The sequence below is a fragment of the Pseudophryne corroboree genome, chromosome 4 (genome assembly GCF_028390025.1).
Source record: "Pseudophryne corroboree isolate aPseCor3 chromosome 4, aPseCor3.hap2, whole genome shotgun sequence".
In the NCBI taxonomy this organism is placed as follows: domain Eukaryota; kingdom Metazoa; phylum Chordata; class Amphibia; order Anura; family Myobatrachidae; genus Pseudophryne; species Pseudophryne corroboree.
The window spans coordinates 871,696,026-871,713,518 of record NC_086447.1 but is presented as its reverse complement, the minus strand read 5'-3'; the positions used below and the strand labels follow the sequence as shown (position 1 = coordinate 871,713,518).

At 49.7% G+C, this 17,493-nt stretch overlaps 1 protein-coding gene across 1 annotated transcript in view; it reads left to right on the top strand.

The window, feature by feature from the left end:
• XPO5 (exportin 5) overlaps positions 1-17,493 on the top strand; it is a 109,901-nt gene that overhangs the window by 8,919 nt on the left and 83,489 nt on the right. Inside the window, exons 3-7 of the mRNA XM_063918791.1 lie at positions 1,237-1,309; positions 14,235-14,372; positions 16,051-16,233; positions 16,460-16,486; positions 16,853-17,038. Coding sequence (XP_063774861.1) covers positions 1,237-1,309; positions 14,235-14,372; positions 16,051-16,233; positions 16,460-16,486; positions 16,853-17,038 — 607 coding nt within the window. The remainder of the gene's footprint in view (positions 1-1,236; positions 1,310-14,234; positions 14,373-16,050; positions 16,234-16,459; positions 16,487-16,852; positions 17,039-17,493) is intronic.

The following is a 17,493-nucleotide window of genomic DNA, read 5'->3' as shown; positions in this document are numbered from 1 at the left end:
GGGTTTATTTACTAAGTCTTAGATGGAGATAAAGTGCAAGGTGATAAGTACTAGCAAACCAGCTCCTAACTGTGTCCTATTTTAAACCCAGCCTATGACATGGTATTTAGAAGCTGATTGGCTGGTACTTTAATCCTGTCCACTTGATCTACGTTCAAGGCTTAGTAAATAGACCCCAAATTGTTGTCACTGATGACATGAAAGCAGCCTCTTGTTCCGTGAATTTTTATGCAGCTCCTTATTGATGTTGCGGCTATTAAATATTGATGCGTCTAGTCTGGCTTCTTGTTGGTGTAACCGTTACTGGACACAAACAAATTCCTTGCATGCAATGTAACTTATTGGTAGTGTGCAAAACCCATTTTTATTTGTGCAATTATTAATAAGTACTAGTATGGCTTATTGTGGGTCACTATGACATTAATGCAGCCAGAATCAAGCACTTAATTCCCTCTGAAGATCTGCATAAAATCATCCATGCAATTGTATCATCATACCTAGACTACTGCAATGGCCTCTACCTACAGTAGGTCTCTCAGCTGAAGAATTGCACCGCTTACAGCTGGTACAAAATGCAGCTGCCAGGCTACTAACCAACCAGCCCCGTTCTAGCCACATAACACCCATCCTCTACTCCCTTCACTGGCTGCCGGTAAGATGGTGAATCATCATCAAGATTGGCTTACTGAGTTTCAACGCCCTACGTGACCAGGGCCCAAGGTACCTGAAGCAGCTTCTGACCCCATACTGCCCCACTAGATTACTGCGATCTGTAGATGAAGGACTTTTAGCAGTTCTAAAAGTCCCCAAACGCCAGTGCCTGTCAGTCAGGCAGACGCTTTCGCATTACTGCGATCGCAGGACCCGTTCTGCACATGTGCAGTTTCCTGACTATTGGGAAACATGGGGGCAGATGTATTAACCTGGAGAAGGCATAAGGAAGTGATAAACCAGTGATATGTGCAAGGTGATAAAGGCACCAGCCAATCAGATCCAATATGTAAATTAACAGTTAGGATCTGATTGGCTGGTGGCTTTATCACCTTGCACATATCACTGGTTTATCACTTCCTTATGCCTTCTCCAGGTTAATACATCTGCCCCTGAATTAGGCCCACTGTTCCTTCTCTGTTATTAGTGTGCAGTGGAGAATGTCTTCCTCAGTTGAGTTTCTACACATTATAATCAGGACCTTTGATAAGATAACATTTTGTACCCGCTTTGTCCTCTGTGCAGGTTTCAGTGGAATGATATGCAGGGTATGGAGAAGGTGTGTCTGAAGGAGCGCGTCATGGGTCTCATTGCAAATGTAAGTTGTCTGCAGTTTGAAATTTTAAAATTTAGTTACATATAACTTGGGGTAACTGTATTTTCACTGTGAAACCAGATTGTGGTTGAGCAGGATTATGTGGATATACCAGGGTATGGTGTTCATCTGTGTTCCTGTCTATGACATGCAGGGCTGTATGTATAGAGACCCCTCTCCTGTGTGATATGTGGGGCTGTATAATGACGTCTCTCCTGTGTGATATGTGGAACTGTATGTATAGAGACCCCTCTCCTGTGTGATATGTGGGGCTGTATAGTAATGTCTCTCCTGTGTGATATGTTGGGCTGTATGTATAGAGACCCCTCTCCTGTGTGATATGTTGGGCTGTATGTATAGAGACCCCTCTCCTGTGTGATATGTGGGGCTGTATAGAGACCCCTCTCCTGTGTGATATGTTGGGCTGTATGTATAGAGACCTCTCTCCTGTGTGATTTGTGGGGCTGTATAGTGACGTGTCTCCTGTGTGATATGTGGGGCTGTATAGCGACGTCTCTCCTGTGTGATATGTGGGGCTGTATTGAGACCTCTCTCCTGTGTGATACGCGGGGCTGCATAGAGACCTCTCTCCTGTGTGATATATGGGGCTGTATAGAGACCTCTCTCCTGTGAGATATATGGGGCTGTATAGATACCTCTCTCCTGTGTGATATATGGGGCTGTATAGAGACCTCTCTCGTGTGTGATACGCGGAGCTGCATAGAGACCTCTCTCCTGTGAGATATATGGGGTTGTTTAGAGACCTCTCTCCTGTGTGATATATGGGGCTGTATAGAGACCTCTCTCCTGTGTGATATATGGGGCTTTATAGATACCTCTCTCCTGTGTTATATATGGGGTTGTTTAGAGACCTCTCTCCTGTATGATATATGGGGCTGCATAGAGACCTCTCTCCTGTGTGATATATGGGGCTGCATAGAGACCCCTCTCCTGTGTGATATATGGGGCTGCATAGAGACCCCTCTCCTGTGTGATATATGGGGCTGCATAGAGACCTCTTTCCTGTGAGATATATGGGGTTGTTTAGAGACCTCTCTCCTGTGTGATATATGGGGCTGTATAGAGACCTCTCTCCTGTGTGATACACAGGGCTGCATAGAGACCTCTCTCCTGTGTGATATATGGGGTTGTTTAGAGACCTCTCTCCTGTATGATATATGGGGCTGCATAGAGACCTCTCTCCTGTGTGATATATGGGGCTTGTGGCCGGAGAGACCAACCAGCCACACGTGTAATGGCGGCTGCGGCACTGAAGGTGTTAACCCTTGTGCCTGGCGCCATATTAAGGGACAATGGGCGCTGGGCGTCACTGTTAAACGTACTTACGGCGCTGGGTACGGACTGTTTAAAAGTTTGTTTAATGATGTGTTTTAACATGTCATATGTAGTGCTCTATGCACAATTGCAGGAATGCATGTTTAACTGTATTTTATATTCAAGATGTGGTCATCTGTATATTTAAAGAGGAAAATGCACTTACTATTATAGATGTCTAAATAATCATGTCTTATCCTTTGGGAATGGGACAGGGCCCTTAGCATGCCACTTCCTATCAGAGAGGTGTGAAGGACAATACCTTTTGATGTGTAAGTTCTTTAGAGAGAGATGCTAATCACTGGGTTTATGGGCTTGGAACTTGTTTCATGTACCTGATTTAATTGACATGCGAGCGACCTATGCAGGAAGGAAGACTGTTTGTATTGTAGCCTTCCTGTTGTGGTCTCAGACACTGGGTTTGCCTGGAGATGTGAATGAGACAGAAACATTGTGTTTTGAAGCTATGTGATAAATTTATCAATAGTGAATGTTAATCTGATACCAAACGCCTGTGTCAGAGGAAGGAGGATATTGTTTTATTGCACTTATATCCTTGTAAAATGTGATTTATTGGTATTTTGTAAAATAACCTGATTGGTTGGAGAAGACAGGGAGGGCTTACCTCCCTGTGATACTCTGTGGAAAACTGACATAAAAAGGAGACCTGCGTGCCTCCAGGTTGTAGTTGTAACATCTTCTTCTGCTGAAAACATCTTGATTGTATGCTGTTGCCCCTAGCAATAGGGAGGAGCCTTTTTAAAGGTTATTTGAGCAATAAACACCTTTGCCTCAAGAAGACTGCTTCATCTTGTGACCTACAGGGTTAGGCCAAACCTAGCCCCGTTCTCCGGCTGTCCAGGGAAGCACCTGACGTCTCCAAGCTCCGCCTTCCGCCAGCTACCGGTAGAGGCCTAGCAAGTGGCTAGAGGGGATTCGTCAACACCACACAGCTGTGGTAAGGCAGTGCGTCGGCACATACAGAGCAGAACCGTGGTTCCAAACGCCACGGCAGGTTAGGAGTTTGGTGGTGGCAGCAAGAACCCGCCCACAGCGCAGTGGGTGGAGTCAGTAACAGGCGGTTACTGACGGTAAGCGGGAATCCCCTATGTGGTCAGGCCTCGTGCGGCTTGACCTTCCATTCTGTGCGCAGTCAACGGGACGCGGCAAGCGGCGAGTGCTTCCGTACGGTACCGTCCTGTCACAGAAATTGGTGGCATAGTGGTGGGATATTCCCAGGCGGCTTTTCATCACCCGATTGGATAAGCCGAGTTACTCAGGAGAGGAGTAACTGCAGCGCAGGAGAACGCACAAGATGGCGGAATTCAGCGGAATGTCCAAGGAGGATCTGGAGATCGTATGCCAGGGGAAGGGTGTGGATATCCCTTCCAACGCGTCCAGAAGCGTCATGAAGGCGGCGCTCAGGAGCGTGGAGGAGTCTCATCGGGCGGAGGTGGAAAGCACTGACGGCGTCAGCATCGCAGAGGACGGCCCAACAGTGGACCTTCGTAAGGAACCGGTGAGAACCACAAGCCCCGCCCCCTTTCACAGCAGCCATGTTTCCCAGCAATCCCTAGCAGGGCCAGGATCCCAACGTCCCAGGGGGGGCGGCCCGGATACCCTAGCAGAGCGGCTAGCGGAATTGGGGGAAAGGGCAACGGAGCAAGAGCGCTTGATCATCATCCAGATGTGGCGTGATGAGCGGGCACCACAGGCCGTGGTACCCCGGGAGCCGTTGTCAGCTGTTGTACACAGATCAGGACGTATACAGTTTGCCAAGTTTGCAGACAGTGATGGGGACATTGATGGACATTTGCAAGTTTTTGAAAGGACTTGTAAACTACACGATCTACCCAAGTCAGAGTGGGTGAGACACCTTGTGCCCACTCTGCATGGAGAGGCCTTGGAGGCCTATCGAGGAGTGGCGACGGAGGACTGTGGGAACTACGACGAAGTCGCGAAGGCCCTCCTCCAGCGATTCTTCATCACTCCAGAGTCTTACAGGAAGAAGTTCAGAGACTTGCCCAAGAATCCTAGCAGCACCCATGAGCAGTTCGCCAACCAGCTGCGGCAGTACGTGGTGAAGTGGGTGAAGGATTCGGAAGCCACTACATGGGACGCACTGATCGACCTGATCTGCAGGGAGCAGTTCTACCGCAGGTGCGCCCAAGAAGTGAAGGAGTGGGTGCTAGATCGGGAGCCACCCAGCTTAAAGATGGCTGCCCAATTAGCCGACAAATATGTGGCAATTCGGCCACGGGGGCAGAAGCGCCCCACCAGCAGCCAGCTCCAACAGACTGTACCACCAAGGGGACCCCCCTCTTCAGCTCATCACCCCCAAAGACAAGCATCTTCCAACCCGGGTGCTCTTAGCCAGCAACCGCACCGCAGCGTCCCTGCAACTGATCAGAGATCATCGGTGCCACGACTGGAGAAGAAGTGCTACGGCTGTGGGAAAATCGGACATCTGAGGATGAACTGTCCTGCATCCCAAGCACCCCAGACTAGTGCCCCAAATCCGAGTGCTGGAGCCCGGATCGCTTGTTTGACGAATGGAGATGAGCCTACAGAGACTGTTCCCCCTCCAGTCAGTCCGATGGAGTGTGGCGAGAGACAGGTGCACTCTGCGGAGAGAGTCACCTGCATGGCCAAACAGCCCCTACACAACATGTGGAGGCACCTGCAGCCAGTCCACGTGGGACCCCTGCAGGGAGAAGGCCTAAGAGACTCTGGGGCCTCAATCACTGTGGTGAGCCCCCACCTTATAGATCCTGCTGCAGTATTGCAGGGTCGCACTGCCACGGTCACCCTGGCAGAAGGAACAGAAAAAGCGGTCCCCATGGCAAGAGTCTACCTGGACTGGGGAGCTGGACCAGAGTTGCGAGAAGTTGCCGTCATGGATGGTCTCCCAACTGATGTGGTCCTAGGAAATGATCTGGGTGGTGGGATCGTCACTATGTTTGTTGGCGCCATTCCCCGGAGTCAAGTCCCAAAACCACCGTTGACATCAGCTACTCCAGCACAGCCCAGCCCAGAGGAAAAGACTACAGCTGCTAGACAACTGCCAGCACAGCCAACCACAGCATCAACCAGCCCAGAGGAAAAGATCACAGCGGCTAGATCAGTACATCGACCCCGCATGCCTTTTGCCTCTGGTATGCCTACGTCCCCTAGCAACGCAGAGGATGTCGGTTCCAGCTTGTGTGATCCTGTGGGGGTGCCCAATGATGCTCCTGACCCAAGTGGTTTGCCAACTCCGGCGGTGAGTATGAGAAACCACACTGACTTTTCCATGACTGACCCCTACCAGACTGACCCTAGTAGTCCCCACCTAGATCCCCCTGTAGAGTGTCCCAATTTAGGAGAGATTGAGGGCCACAGGCAGGAGTTTAGGGAGGCTCAACTCTCTGACCCATTCCCGAAAGGCATGAGGCGCCACTCTGGCAGCGGCCTTGACAGGGTTGGGGCGGGAAGTTTGACCTGGCGGGAAGGGTTAAGGTACAGGTTAGCCAGGAAAGTGGGAGGGGATAGACCAGATAGGGAATGTGTCCAACTGGTCCCCTCAGGGAACGTTCCTGTGCAACCGGTGTCGGTTGCCAGCGAAACCCCTTTGGACAGCAACCCGGAGACAGACCGTACCCTGAAGTGCCTGACACAGAGCTTACCCTGGTCTGGAATGTCGGATGACGCCCAGACCACATGTAAGGCTGGTGCCATGCGTTGGCAGCCGGGGCACTCCAGCGTTTGTGTTGTCTCTGGGCCTCTGCCCATAGGAGAACCGTTGCAGCAAGTTGCTGTGGACATAGCAGGTCCCCTGCCTGTGCGCAGTAGATCGGGGAAGACACGCAGCCTCCCTGTAGTGGATGCCACACAGGATCCAGAGGCTGGTGGTCTGGCCGCCATCACTGTGGCACAGGTAGCGGATGAGGAGGAAGGAGTAGGCCTAGGTGACAGGGTAGGTTTCCCGAGTCATAGGTCGACAGAAGAGGATTGGAGGGCAGGTCTGACAGTTAGGGCAGACAGTTGCCAGATAGGTATGACGGAGGTGCAGTGCCTGGGGCACCATGTGGGAGGAGACAGGGGTAGGCCCAACCCAGAGGGGGTGGAGGCAACCAGAGGCTGTCCCCGACCCACATCACCCAGACCGGTACTGACCTTAGAACCTGTAAGGCCCTACGGACATGTTGTCATTGACTTTAGTCCTGTAGTGAACCCCTTGACAGAGATGGCTAGGAAGGGCATTCCCAAGTCAGTGGACTTTGCACCCGCTTGCGAGTTGGCATTCCAGTCATTGAAGAAGGCTCGGGTACCCGCTCCAGTGCTGATGGCGCACATTCTTGACCAGGACTGTGTGTTACGAACTATTGCGCCACTGCACGGACTGGGAGCTGTACCGAGCCAGAAAGAGCCATATGGGCAGGAGCACCCTGTGGCCTGTTTGAGCAGGAAACTGCTATTGTGGGAGGTGGGGTATGCCACAATTGGGACACCGTGGGTGGCCCTTGTTTGTAACCGGCCCCCCACCGTGGTGACTTACCACCTACCTGTTAGGTGGCTGCAACCTACCTTGGGGGAATTGGATAGACTTTTGTGGTGGAGCCTTGAACTTGGACTTCAGGTGGACTATTTGAAGATTGTGCACCCACGAAGAGAGGCCCACTGCACTATGGATGAACTGTCTAGGCCAGAGCCTACACATCCCAGGTAGCGTCCCCTTCACCCCAACGGACTGCGGGACCAGGACCCAAATCGTTGGGACATGGGTCCCTGGTTGACCCGCTTGAATGGGGGGGGAGGAGTGTGGCCGGAGAGACCAACCAGCCACACGTGTAATGGCGGCTGCGGCACTGAAGGTGTTAACCCTTGTGCCTGGCGCCATATTAAGGGACAATGGGCGCTGGGCGTCACTGTTAAACGTACTTACGGCGCTGGGTACGGACTGTTTAAAAGTTTGTTTAATGATGTGTTTTAACATGTCATATGTAGTGCTCTATGCACAATTGCAGGAATGCATGTTTAACTGTATTTTATATTCAAGATGTGGTCATCTGTATATTTAAAGAGGAAAATGCACTTACTATTATAGATGTCTAAATAATCATGTCTTATCCTTTGGGAATGGGACAGGGCCCTTAGCATGCCACTTCCTATCAGAGAGGTGTGAAGGACAATACCTTTTGATGTGTAAGTTCTTTAGAGAGAGATGCTAATCACTGGGTTTATGGGCTTGGAACTTGTTTCATGTACCTGATTTAATTGACATGCGAGCGACCTATGCAGGAAGGAAGACTGTTTGTATTGTAGCCTTCCTGTTGTGGTCTCAGACACTGGGTTTGCCTGGAGATGTGAATGAGACAGAAACATTGTGTTTTGAAGCTATGTGATAAATTTATCAATAGTGAATGTTAATCTGATACCAAACGCCTGTGTCAGAGGAAGGAGGATATTGTTTTATTGCACTTATATCCTTGTAAAATGTGATTTATTGGTATTTTGTAAAATAACCTGATTGGTTGGAGAAGACAGGGAGGGCTTACCTCCCTGTGATACTCTGTGGAAAACTGACATAAAAAGGAGACCTGCGTGCCTCCAGGTTGTAGTTGTAACATCTTCTTCTGCTGAAAACATCTTGATTGTATGCTGTTGCCCCTAGCAATAGGGAGGAGCCTTTTTAAAGGTTATTTGAGCAATAAACACCTTTGCCTCAAGAAGACTGCTTCATCTTGTGACCTACAGGGTTAGGCCAAACCTAGCCCCGTTCTCCGGCTGTCCAGGGAAGCACCTGACGTCTCCAAGCTCCGCCTTCCGCCAGCTACCGGTAGAGGCCTAGCAAGTGGCTAGAGGGGATTCGTCAACACCACACAGCTGTGGTAAGGCAGTGCGTCGGCACATACAGAGCAGAACCGTGGTTCCAAACGCCACGGCAGGTTAGGAGTTTGGTGGTGGCAGCAAGAACCCGCCCACAGCGCAGTGGGTGGAGTCAGTAACAGGCGGTTACTGACGGTAAGCGGGAATCCCCTATGTGGTCAGGCCTCGTGCGGCTTGACCTTCCATTCTGTGCGCAGTCAACGGGACGCGGCAAGCGGCGAGTGCTTCCGTACGGTACCGTCCTGTCACAGGGCTGCATAGAGACCTCTCTCCTGTGTGATATATGGGGCTGTATAGAGAGCTCTCTCCTGTGTGATACGCGGGGCTGCATAGAGACCTCTCTCCTGTGTGATACGCGGGGATGCATAGAGACCTCTCTCCTGTGTGATACGCGGGGCTGCATAGACACCTCTCTCCTGTGTGATATATGGGGTTGTATAGAGACCTCTCTCCTGTGAGATATATGGGGCTGTATAGAGACCTCTCTCCTGTGTGATATATGGGGCTGCATAGAGACCTCTCTCCTGTGTGATATATGGGGCTGTATAGAGACCTCTCTCGTGTGTGATACGCGGTGATGCATAGAGACCTCTCTCCTGTGTGATACGCAGGGATGCATAGAGACCTCTCTCCTGTGTGATACGCGGGGATGCATAGAGACCTCTCTCCTGTGTGATATATGGGGCTGCATAGAGACCTCTCTCCTGTGAGATATATGGGGCTGTATAGAGACCTCTCTCCTGTGTGATATATGGGGCTGCATAGAGACCTCTCTCCTGTGTGATATATGGGGCTGTATAGAGACCTCTCTCGTGTGTGATACGTGGGGATGCATAGAGACCTCTCTCCTGTGTGATACGCGGGGCTGCATAGAGACCTCTCTCCTGTGTGATACGCGGGGCTGCATAGACACCTCTCTCCTGTGTGATATATGGGGTTGTATAGAGACCTCTCTCCTGTGTTATATATGGGGCTGCATAGAGACCTCTCTCCTGTGTGATATATGGGGCTGTATAGAGACCTCTCTTCTGTGTGATATGTGGGGCTGTATAGAGACCTCTCTCGTGTGTGAAACGCGGGGATGCATAGAGACCTCTCTCCTGTGTGATACGCGGGGCTGCATAGAGACCTCTCTCCTGTGTGATATATGGGGCTGCATAGAGACCTCTCTCCTGTGTGATATATGGGGCTGCATGGAGACCTCTCCTGTGTGATACGTGGGGCTGTATTGAGACCTCTCTCCTGTGTGATATGTGGGGCTGCATAGAGACCTCTCTCCTGTGTGATACGCGGGGCTGCATAGAGACCTCTCTCCTGTGTGATATATGGGGTTGTATAGAGACCTCTCTCCTGTGTTATATATGGGGCTGCATAGAGACCTCTCTCCTGTGTGATATGTGGGGCTGTATAGAGACCTCTCTCCTGTGTGATACGCGGGGCTGCATAGAGACCTCTCTCCTGTGTGATACGCGGGGTTGTATAGAGACCTCTCTCCTGTGTTATATATGGGGCTGCATAGAGACCTCTCTCCTGTGTGATACGCGGGGATGCATAGAGACCTCTCTCCTGTGTGATATATGGGGCTGCATAGAGACCTCTCTCCTGTGTGATATATGGGGCTGCATAGAGACCTCTCTCCTGTGTGATACGCGGGGCTGTATAGAGACCTCTCTCCTGTGTGATATGCGGGGATGCATAGAGACCTCTCTCCTGTGTGATATGCGGGGATGCATAGAGACCTCTCTCCTGTGTGATACGCGGGGCTGCATAGAGACCTCTCTCCTGTGTGATACGTGGGGCTGCATAGAGACCTCTCTCCTGTGTGATATGTGGGGCTGCATAGAGACCTCTCTCCTGTGTGATATGCGGGGCTGTATAGAGACCTCTCTCCTGTGTGATATGCGGGGATGCATAGAGACCTCTCTCCTGTGTGATATGCGGGGCTGTATAGAGACCTCTCTCCTGTGTGATACGCGGGGCTGTATAGAGACCTCTCTCCTGTGTGATACGCGGGGCTGTATAGAGACCTCTCTCCTGTGTGATATGTGGGGCTGTATAGAGACCTCTCTCCTGTGTGATATATGGGGCTGCATAGAGACCTCTCTCCTGTGTGATACACGGGGCTGTATAGAGACCTCTCTCCTGTGTGATACACAGGGCTGCATAGAGACCTCTCTCCTGTGAGATATATGGGGCTGTATAGAGATCTCTCTCCTGTGTGATACGCGGGGCTGCATAGACACCTCTCTCCTGTGTGATACACAGGGCTGCATAGAGACCTCTCTCCTGTGAGATATATGGGGCTGTATAGAGACCTCTCTCCTGTGTGATATATGGGGCTGTATAGAGACCTCTCTCCTGTGTGATATGTGGGGCTGCATAGAGACCTCTCTCCTGTGTGATACGCGGGGCTGCATAGAGACCTCTCTCCTGTGTGATATATGGGGTTGTATAGAGACCTCTCTCCTGTGTTATATATGGGGCTGCATAGAGACCTCTCTCCTGTGTGATATGTGGGGCTGTATAGAGACCTTTCTCCTGTGTGATATATGGGGCTGCATAGAGACCTCTCTCCTGTGTGATACACGGGGCTGTATAGAGACCTCTCTCCTGTGTGATACACAGGGCTGCATAGAGACCTCTCTCCTGTGATATATGGGGCTGTATAGAGACCTCTCTCCTGTGTGATATATGGGGTTGTTTTGAGACCTCTCTCCTGTGTGATATATGGGGCTGCATAGAGACCTCTCTCCTGTGTGATATGTGGGGCTGTATAGAGACCTCTCTCCTGTGTGATATGTGGGGCTGTATAGAGACCTCTCTCGTGTGTGATACGCGGGGCTGCATAGAGACCTCTCTCCTGTGTGATACACGGGGCTGCATAGAGACCTCTCTCCTGTGTGATACGTGGGGCTCTATAGAGACCTCTTTCCTGTGTGATGCACAGGGCTGTATAGAGACCTCTCTCCTGTGTGATATGTGGGGCTGTATAGAGACCTCTCTCCTCTGTGATATATGGGGCTTTATAGAGACCTCTCTCCTGTGTGATACGCGGGGCTGTATAGAGACCTCTCTCCTGTGTGATATGTGGGGCTGTATAGAGACCTCTCTCCTGTGTGATATGTGGGGCTGTATAGAGACATCTCTCCTGTGTGATATATGGGGCTGTATAGAGACCTCTCTCCTGTGTGATATGTGGGGCTGTATAGAGACCTCTCTCCTGTGTGATATATGGGGCTGTATAGAGACCTCTCTTCTGTGTGATATGTGGGGCTGTATAGAGACCTCTCTCCTGTGAGATATATGGGGCTGTATAGAGACCTCTCACCTGTGTGATATGTGGGGCTGCATAGAGACCTCTCTCCTGTGTGATACGCGGGGCTGCATAGAGACCTCTCTCCTGTGTGATATATGGGGTTGTATAGAGACCTCTCTCCTGTGTTATATATGGGGCTGCATAGAGACCTCTCTCCTGTGTGATATGTGGGGCTGTATAGAGACCTCTCTCCTGTGTGATATATGGGGCTGCATAGAGACCTCTCTCCTGTGTGATACACGGGGCTGTATAGAGACCTCTCTCCTGTGTGATACACAGGGCTGCATAGAGACCTCTCTCCTGTGATATATGGGGCTGTATAGAGACCTCTCTCCTGTGTGATATATGGGGTTGTTTAGAGACCTCTCTCCTGTATGATATATGGGGCTGCATAGAGACCTCTCTCCTGTGTGATATATGGGGCTGTATAGAGACCTCTCTCGTGTGTGATACGCGGGGCTGCATAGAGACCTCTCTCCTGTGTGATACACGGGGCTGCATAGAGACCTCTCTCCTGTGTGATACGTGGGGCTCTATAGAGACCTCTCTCCTGTGTGATGCACAGGGCTGTATAGAGACCTCTCTCCTGTGTGATATGTGGGGCTGTATAGAGACCTCTCTCCTCTGTGATATATGGGGCTTTATAGAGACCTCTCTCCTGTGTGATACGCGGGGCTGTATAGAGACCTCTCTCCTGTGTGATACGCGGGGCTGTATAGAGACCTCTCTCCTGTGTGATATGTGGGGCTGTATAGAGACCTCTCTCCTGTGTGATATATGGGGCTGTATAGAGACCTCTCTCCTGTGTGATATGTGGGGCTGTATAGAGACCTCTCTCCTGTGTGATATATGGGGCTGTATAGAGACCTCTCTCCTGTGTGATATATGGGGCTATATAGAGACCTCTCTTCTGTGTGATATGTGGGGCTGTATAGAGACCTCTCTCCTGTGAGATATATGGGGCTGTATAGAGACCTCTCACCTGTGTGATATGTGGGGCTGCATAGAGACCTCTCTCCTGTGTGATACGCGGGGCTGCATAGAGACCTCTCTCCTGTGTGATATATGGGGTTGTATAGAGACCTCTCTCCTGTGTTATATATGGGGCTGCATAGAGACCTCTCTCCTGTGTGATACACGGGGCTGTATAGAGACCTCTCTCCTGTGTGATACACAGGGCTGCATAGAGACCTCTCTCCTGTGATATATGGGGCTGTATAGAGACCTCTCTCCTGTGTGATATATGGGGTTGTTTAGAGACCTCTCTCCTGTATGATATATGGGGCTGCATAGAGACCTCTCTCCTGTGTGATATATGGGGCTGTATAGAGACCTCTCTCGTGTGTGATACGCGGGGCTGCATAGAGACCTCTCTCCTGTGTGATACACGGGGCTGCATAGAGACCTCTCTCCTGTGTGATACGTGGGGCTCTATAGAGACCTCTCTCCTGTGTGATGCACAGGGCTGTATAGAGACCTCTCTCCTGTGTGATATGTGGGGCTGTATAGAGACCTCTCTCCTCTGTGATATATGGGGCTGTATAGAGACCTCTCTCCTGTGTGATATGTGGGGCTGTATAGAGACCTCTCTCCTGTGTGATATATGGGGCTGTATAGAGACCTCTCTTCTGTGTGATATGTGGGGCTGTATAGAGACCTCTCTCCTGTGAGATATATGGGGCTGTATAGAGACCTCTCTCCTGTGTGATACGCAGGGCTGTATAGAGACCTCTCTCCTGTGTGATATGTGGGGCTGTATAGAGACCTCTCTCCTGTGTGATATATGGGGCTGTATAGAGACCTCTCTCCTGTGTGATATGTGGGGCTGTATAGAGACCTCTCTCCTGTGTGATATGTGGTGCTGTATAGAGACCTCTCTCCTGTGTGATATGTGGGGCTGTATAGAGACCTCTCTCCTGTGTGATATGTGGGGCTGTATAGAGACCTCTCTCCTGTGTGATATATGGGGCTGTATAGAGACCTCTCTCCTGTGTGATATGTGGGGCTGTATAGAGACCTCTCTCCTGTGTGATATGTGGGGCTGTATAGAGACCTCTCTCCTGTGTGATATATGGGGCTGCATAGAGACCTCTCTCCTGTGTGATATATGGGGCTGCATAGAGACCTCTCTCCTGTGTGACATATGGGGCTGCATAGAGACCTCTCTCCTGTGTGATATATGGGGTTGCATAGAGACCTCTCTCCTGTGTGATATATGGGGCTGCATAGAGACCTCTCTCCTGTGTGATATATGGGGCTGCATAGAGACCTCTCTCCTGTGTGATATGTGGGGTTGCATAGAGACCTCTCTCCTGTGTGATATATGGGGCTGCATAGAGACCTCTCTCCTGTGTGATACGCTGAACTCTATTGAAATGTAATTTCTGTCTGTGCTGTTCCTAATTTTAGGGCATTCATCCAATCCTGCAGGAAGAGGGGCACATTAAAGATGTCCTTGCCAGAATCGTGGTGGAGATGATAAAACGAGAATGGCCTCAGCAATGGCCGGACATGTTGAATGAGCTGGAATTTCTCACCAAGAATGGGGTATGAAGCATCCTTCCCATGCTGGCTTTGTATTTAAAAAAAATTTTTTGTTAGATTTAAGTATTTTCAAATTGTCTTTCGGGTCAGTCAGACTCCTTACGCAAAGCTTTCCAGCCCAGCTGGTGCGCACGCAAGGAATAAATACTTTTTTCAAGCCGAGAGGTGATCAAGCATCAGATCCTGTCTGCTTCCACTGCAGAATCCTTATGGAACAATCCCATTCACCCGAGAGCACCAGGCCAGAGTCCCTCTGGCTCTATCATGGCTACACGTGGCAACCTGGTTTGAAACTGGCAGTGCCATTGTTCGGTGTACAAGGTTTCCTCGTCTTTACAACGGATTCTAGATTTTACTGCTCCAGATAGGTCTCCAAAGTCCCTGTTCTGTTTCAGTCCCGGGTGGTATAAAACCCCTAATGCTTACCCCCAGTGGAAAGAAGAGGTGGCTAATGATTCAGACATTGAGAATTCCTTACGGTTTGATAAGGATACCACCTAGGAGACTCTCTGTGTGTGTGTGTGTGTGTGTGTGTGTGTGTGTGTGTGTGTGTAGGCAGGAGTATCTGAAGTTCCTGACACTTCCCTTTCAGAGAAACATGAAACATTTCTTTCTAGTCATCGTTTGCCCGAACGTACTACTGTATTTCCAGCGTGAAACAAGTTATAACTTAAAACTCAGACCCCTTTAGTCTCTATAGTGAGGGTTTTGATAGATGGCAATCTCCTCCATTGCGTGTTGGTTGAGGAACACCACAATTCCCATTCCCTGTGCAGTGATTTTAGGGATGGCTTAGACCAGGGCTGGCCAAACCAGGCCTCGAGATCTACCAACAGTTCACATTTTCCAGACCACCTATCTGGTGCACAGGTGTAGTCATTACTAATTAAGATGTGCCGCATTCATTCCTAACTGACAATTCTACACATCTCCAGGAGGCCTGGGAAATATGAACTGTTGGTAGATCTCGAGGACCGGTTTGGCCAGCCCTGGCTTAGACTGTAGAATTGGGGCCGTCATTATGTCCATATACCTCTGTGGCTGGTGTCTTTCTCAGACTCATCGTAGCCTTCACTAAGGTCATCAAGTCAGTTTAGAGGGGCCGGAGCTGTTTGGGGTTGCTGGCCTTATTGGAGGACATTCGGGAGGCATCTGAATGTTTGGGATTCTACTTGAGTACAATCAATAAATCTTAGATTAGCGTTTTCTCCCTTTTTGGTCTGGGGAACAGATGTTGGAGGGGAGAAACTTAATACCCTAAAAACATAACCGTTTATGTGCCAACTCCTAAGCCCCCAACGCAACCTCATGGTGAGCAATGCCCCCCAGATGGACTCGTACTTGGAGAAATGTATAAAATATCCCATTTTATATAATTTAGGTCATTTCTTGGGGTCTTGGTTTGAAAAATTGCTGGCTTCCTGACAGGCGAAGGGGTATAGAGGGGGAATTGTTACAGAAAGCAAACCCCCAGTCCATGCCAAGTCTCTATACTGCAAGGTCGCAGTGTACGTGCAGAAAAGGATTGAATCTTTTTACTTATTTTGCTGGTAATGAAAGATTTTTATTTTTTTGTGTAGGCTTTTATGTTGTTCCTCTGTATTAGCTGTAATCTTTATGTAGAAGCTTTGCGAGCCGCGGAGCTCCCTAATCGGAGGCGTTATGTGTCTCTGGTGTCTAGGCAGTGCAGACCGAGCTGGTGATGTTCATTCTGCTGCGGCTGGCGGAGGACGTGGTCACTTTCAGAAATCTCCCCACCATGCGGCGGAAGGATATACAAACCACCATGACCAAGGACATGGACAAGCTCTTCACCTTCATGCTCAACATTCTGGGGGAGTCCGTTCTTCAGTACCAGCAGCTGGTAAGGGATATGGTATATGTACTACTTCTTCTGTACCGCTCGTTTCATAGGACGGAATCCCAGCCTGTATAGCATGTTCCATTAGTAATACACCCAACTGTCATATAGATGATACCGTCTGTTAGTAAATGAAATGAAGAATGAAGTAAAGGTTCTTAAGATATTACTGTCTTCACAATATATTCCAGGATGTATGACATATGTTTTGTGTTTGTGTTTATTGTAGAAGAGCGACCTTGCTCAGAAAGACAAGGTGAGTGACTAATGATTCTGCCCAATATGAATAATGTCACTGATTATTTACCCTGAAATATGTATAACATTAATCAGTACATGGATTATCTCTTCGTTCTCCTTTATCCTACTTAACATTTGCCTTTTGTCAAACTGCAGAGGAATGTTGTGCTATTGCTGTAACCCACAGACTCTGTATCCCCCCCTGTCTCACTGATCATTCTGCTTCTCTGAGGTCCTCATCTGCCTGCTCTCGCTCCTCTGTCCCCGCGGTCTCTTCTGTATTCTCACTTCTCTGTCTCACCGGTCTTTTCCTCTCCCTCCCCGACTCTGTCCCACTCATCTCTTCCCCGCTGGTCTCTCACTTGTTCCCTACTCTTGCCAGTGCCAGGAAATGTGCCGAGTGGCTTTGGCGGCTCTGAACACGTTGGCTGGCTACATTGACTGGGTGCATATCAGTCACATCACTGCCCAGGACTGTAAGTTGCTGCAGATGCTGTGTGCGCTGCTCAGTGAGGAAGAACTGCAGGTGGAGGCAGTGGAGGCTCTGCTCATTGCCGTCAGCAGGAAGGTGAGTCCGGGATGGAGGCATGCAGCAGACTGGTATTTGAAGTTATAATGAGGCTGGTATATAATAGTTGTGATAAGTGTATAGAATATATGTAACATGCAGCTGGACGCCTGTAACTGTATCAGGTACTGGGAATGGTTTTATTTGGTAGTTTTCAGCAGGGAAATCTCAGTATCTCTTTATCAGTCATATCATGTTGTTAGGAATGAGTTGGGTTTAACCGGTTTAAATATAAGACTAAGGGCTAAATGTAACAAACAGCCTGTCAGAAGCAGGAAGTGTGGAATTTTGCCCGAGTCTGGCCTGATTTTTAAAGCGGCAATCATTTACACGGCACAACCAACCTTGTTGTGCCATGTAAAAGATTGCCGCTTTAAAAATACGGCCAGCCTCTCACGAAATCCCACACTTCCCGCTAATCGCAGGCTGTTACACTTAGCCCAAATACTGTGTCT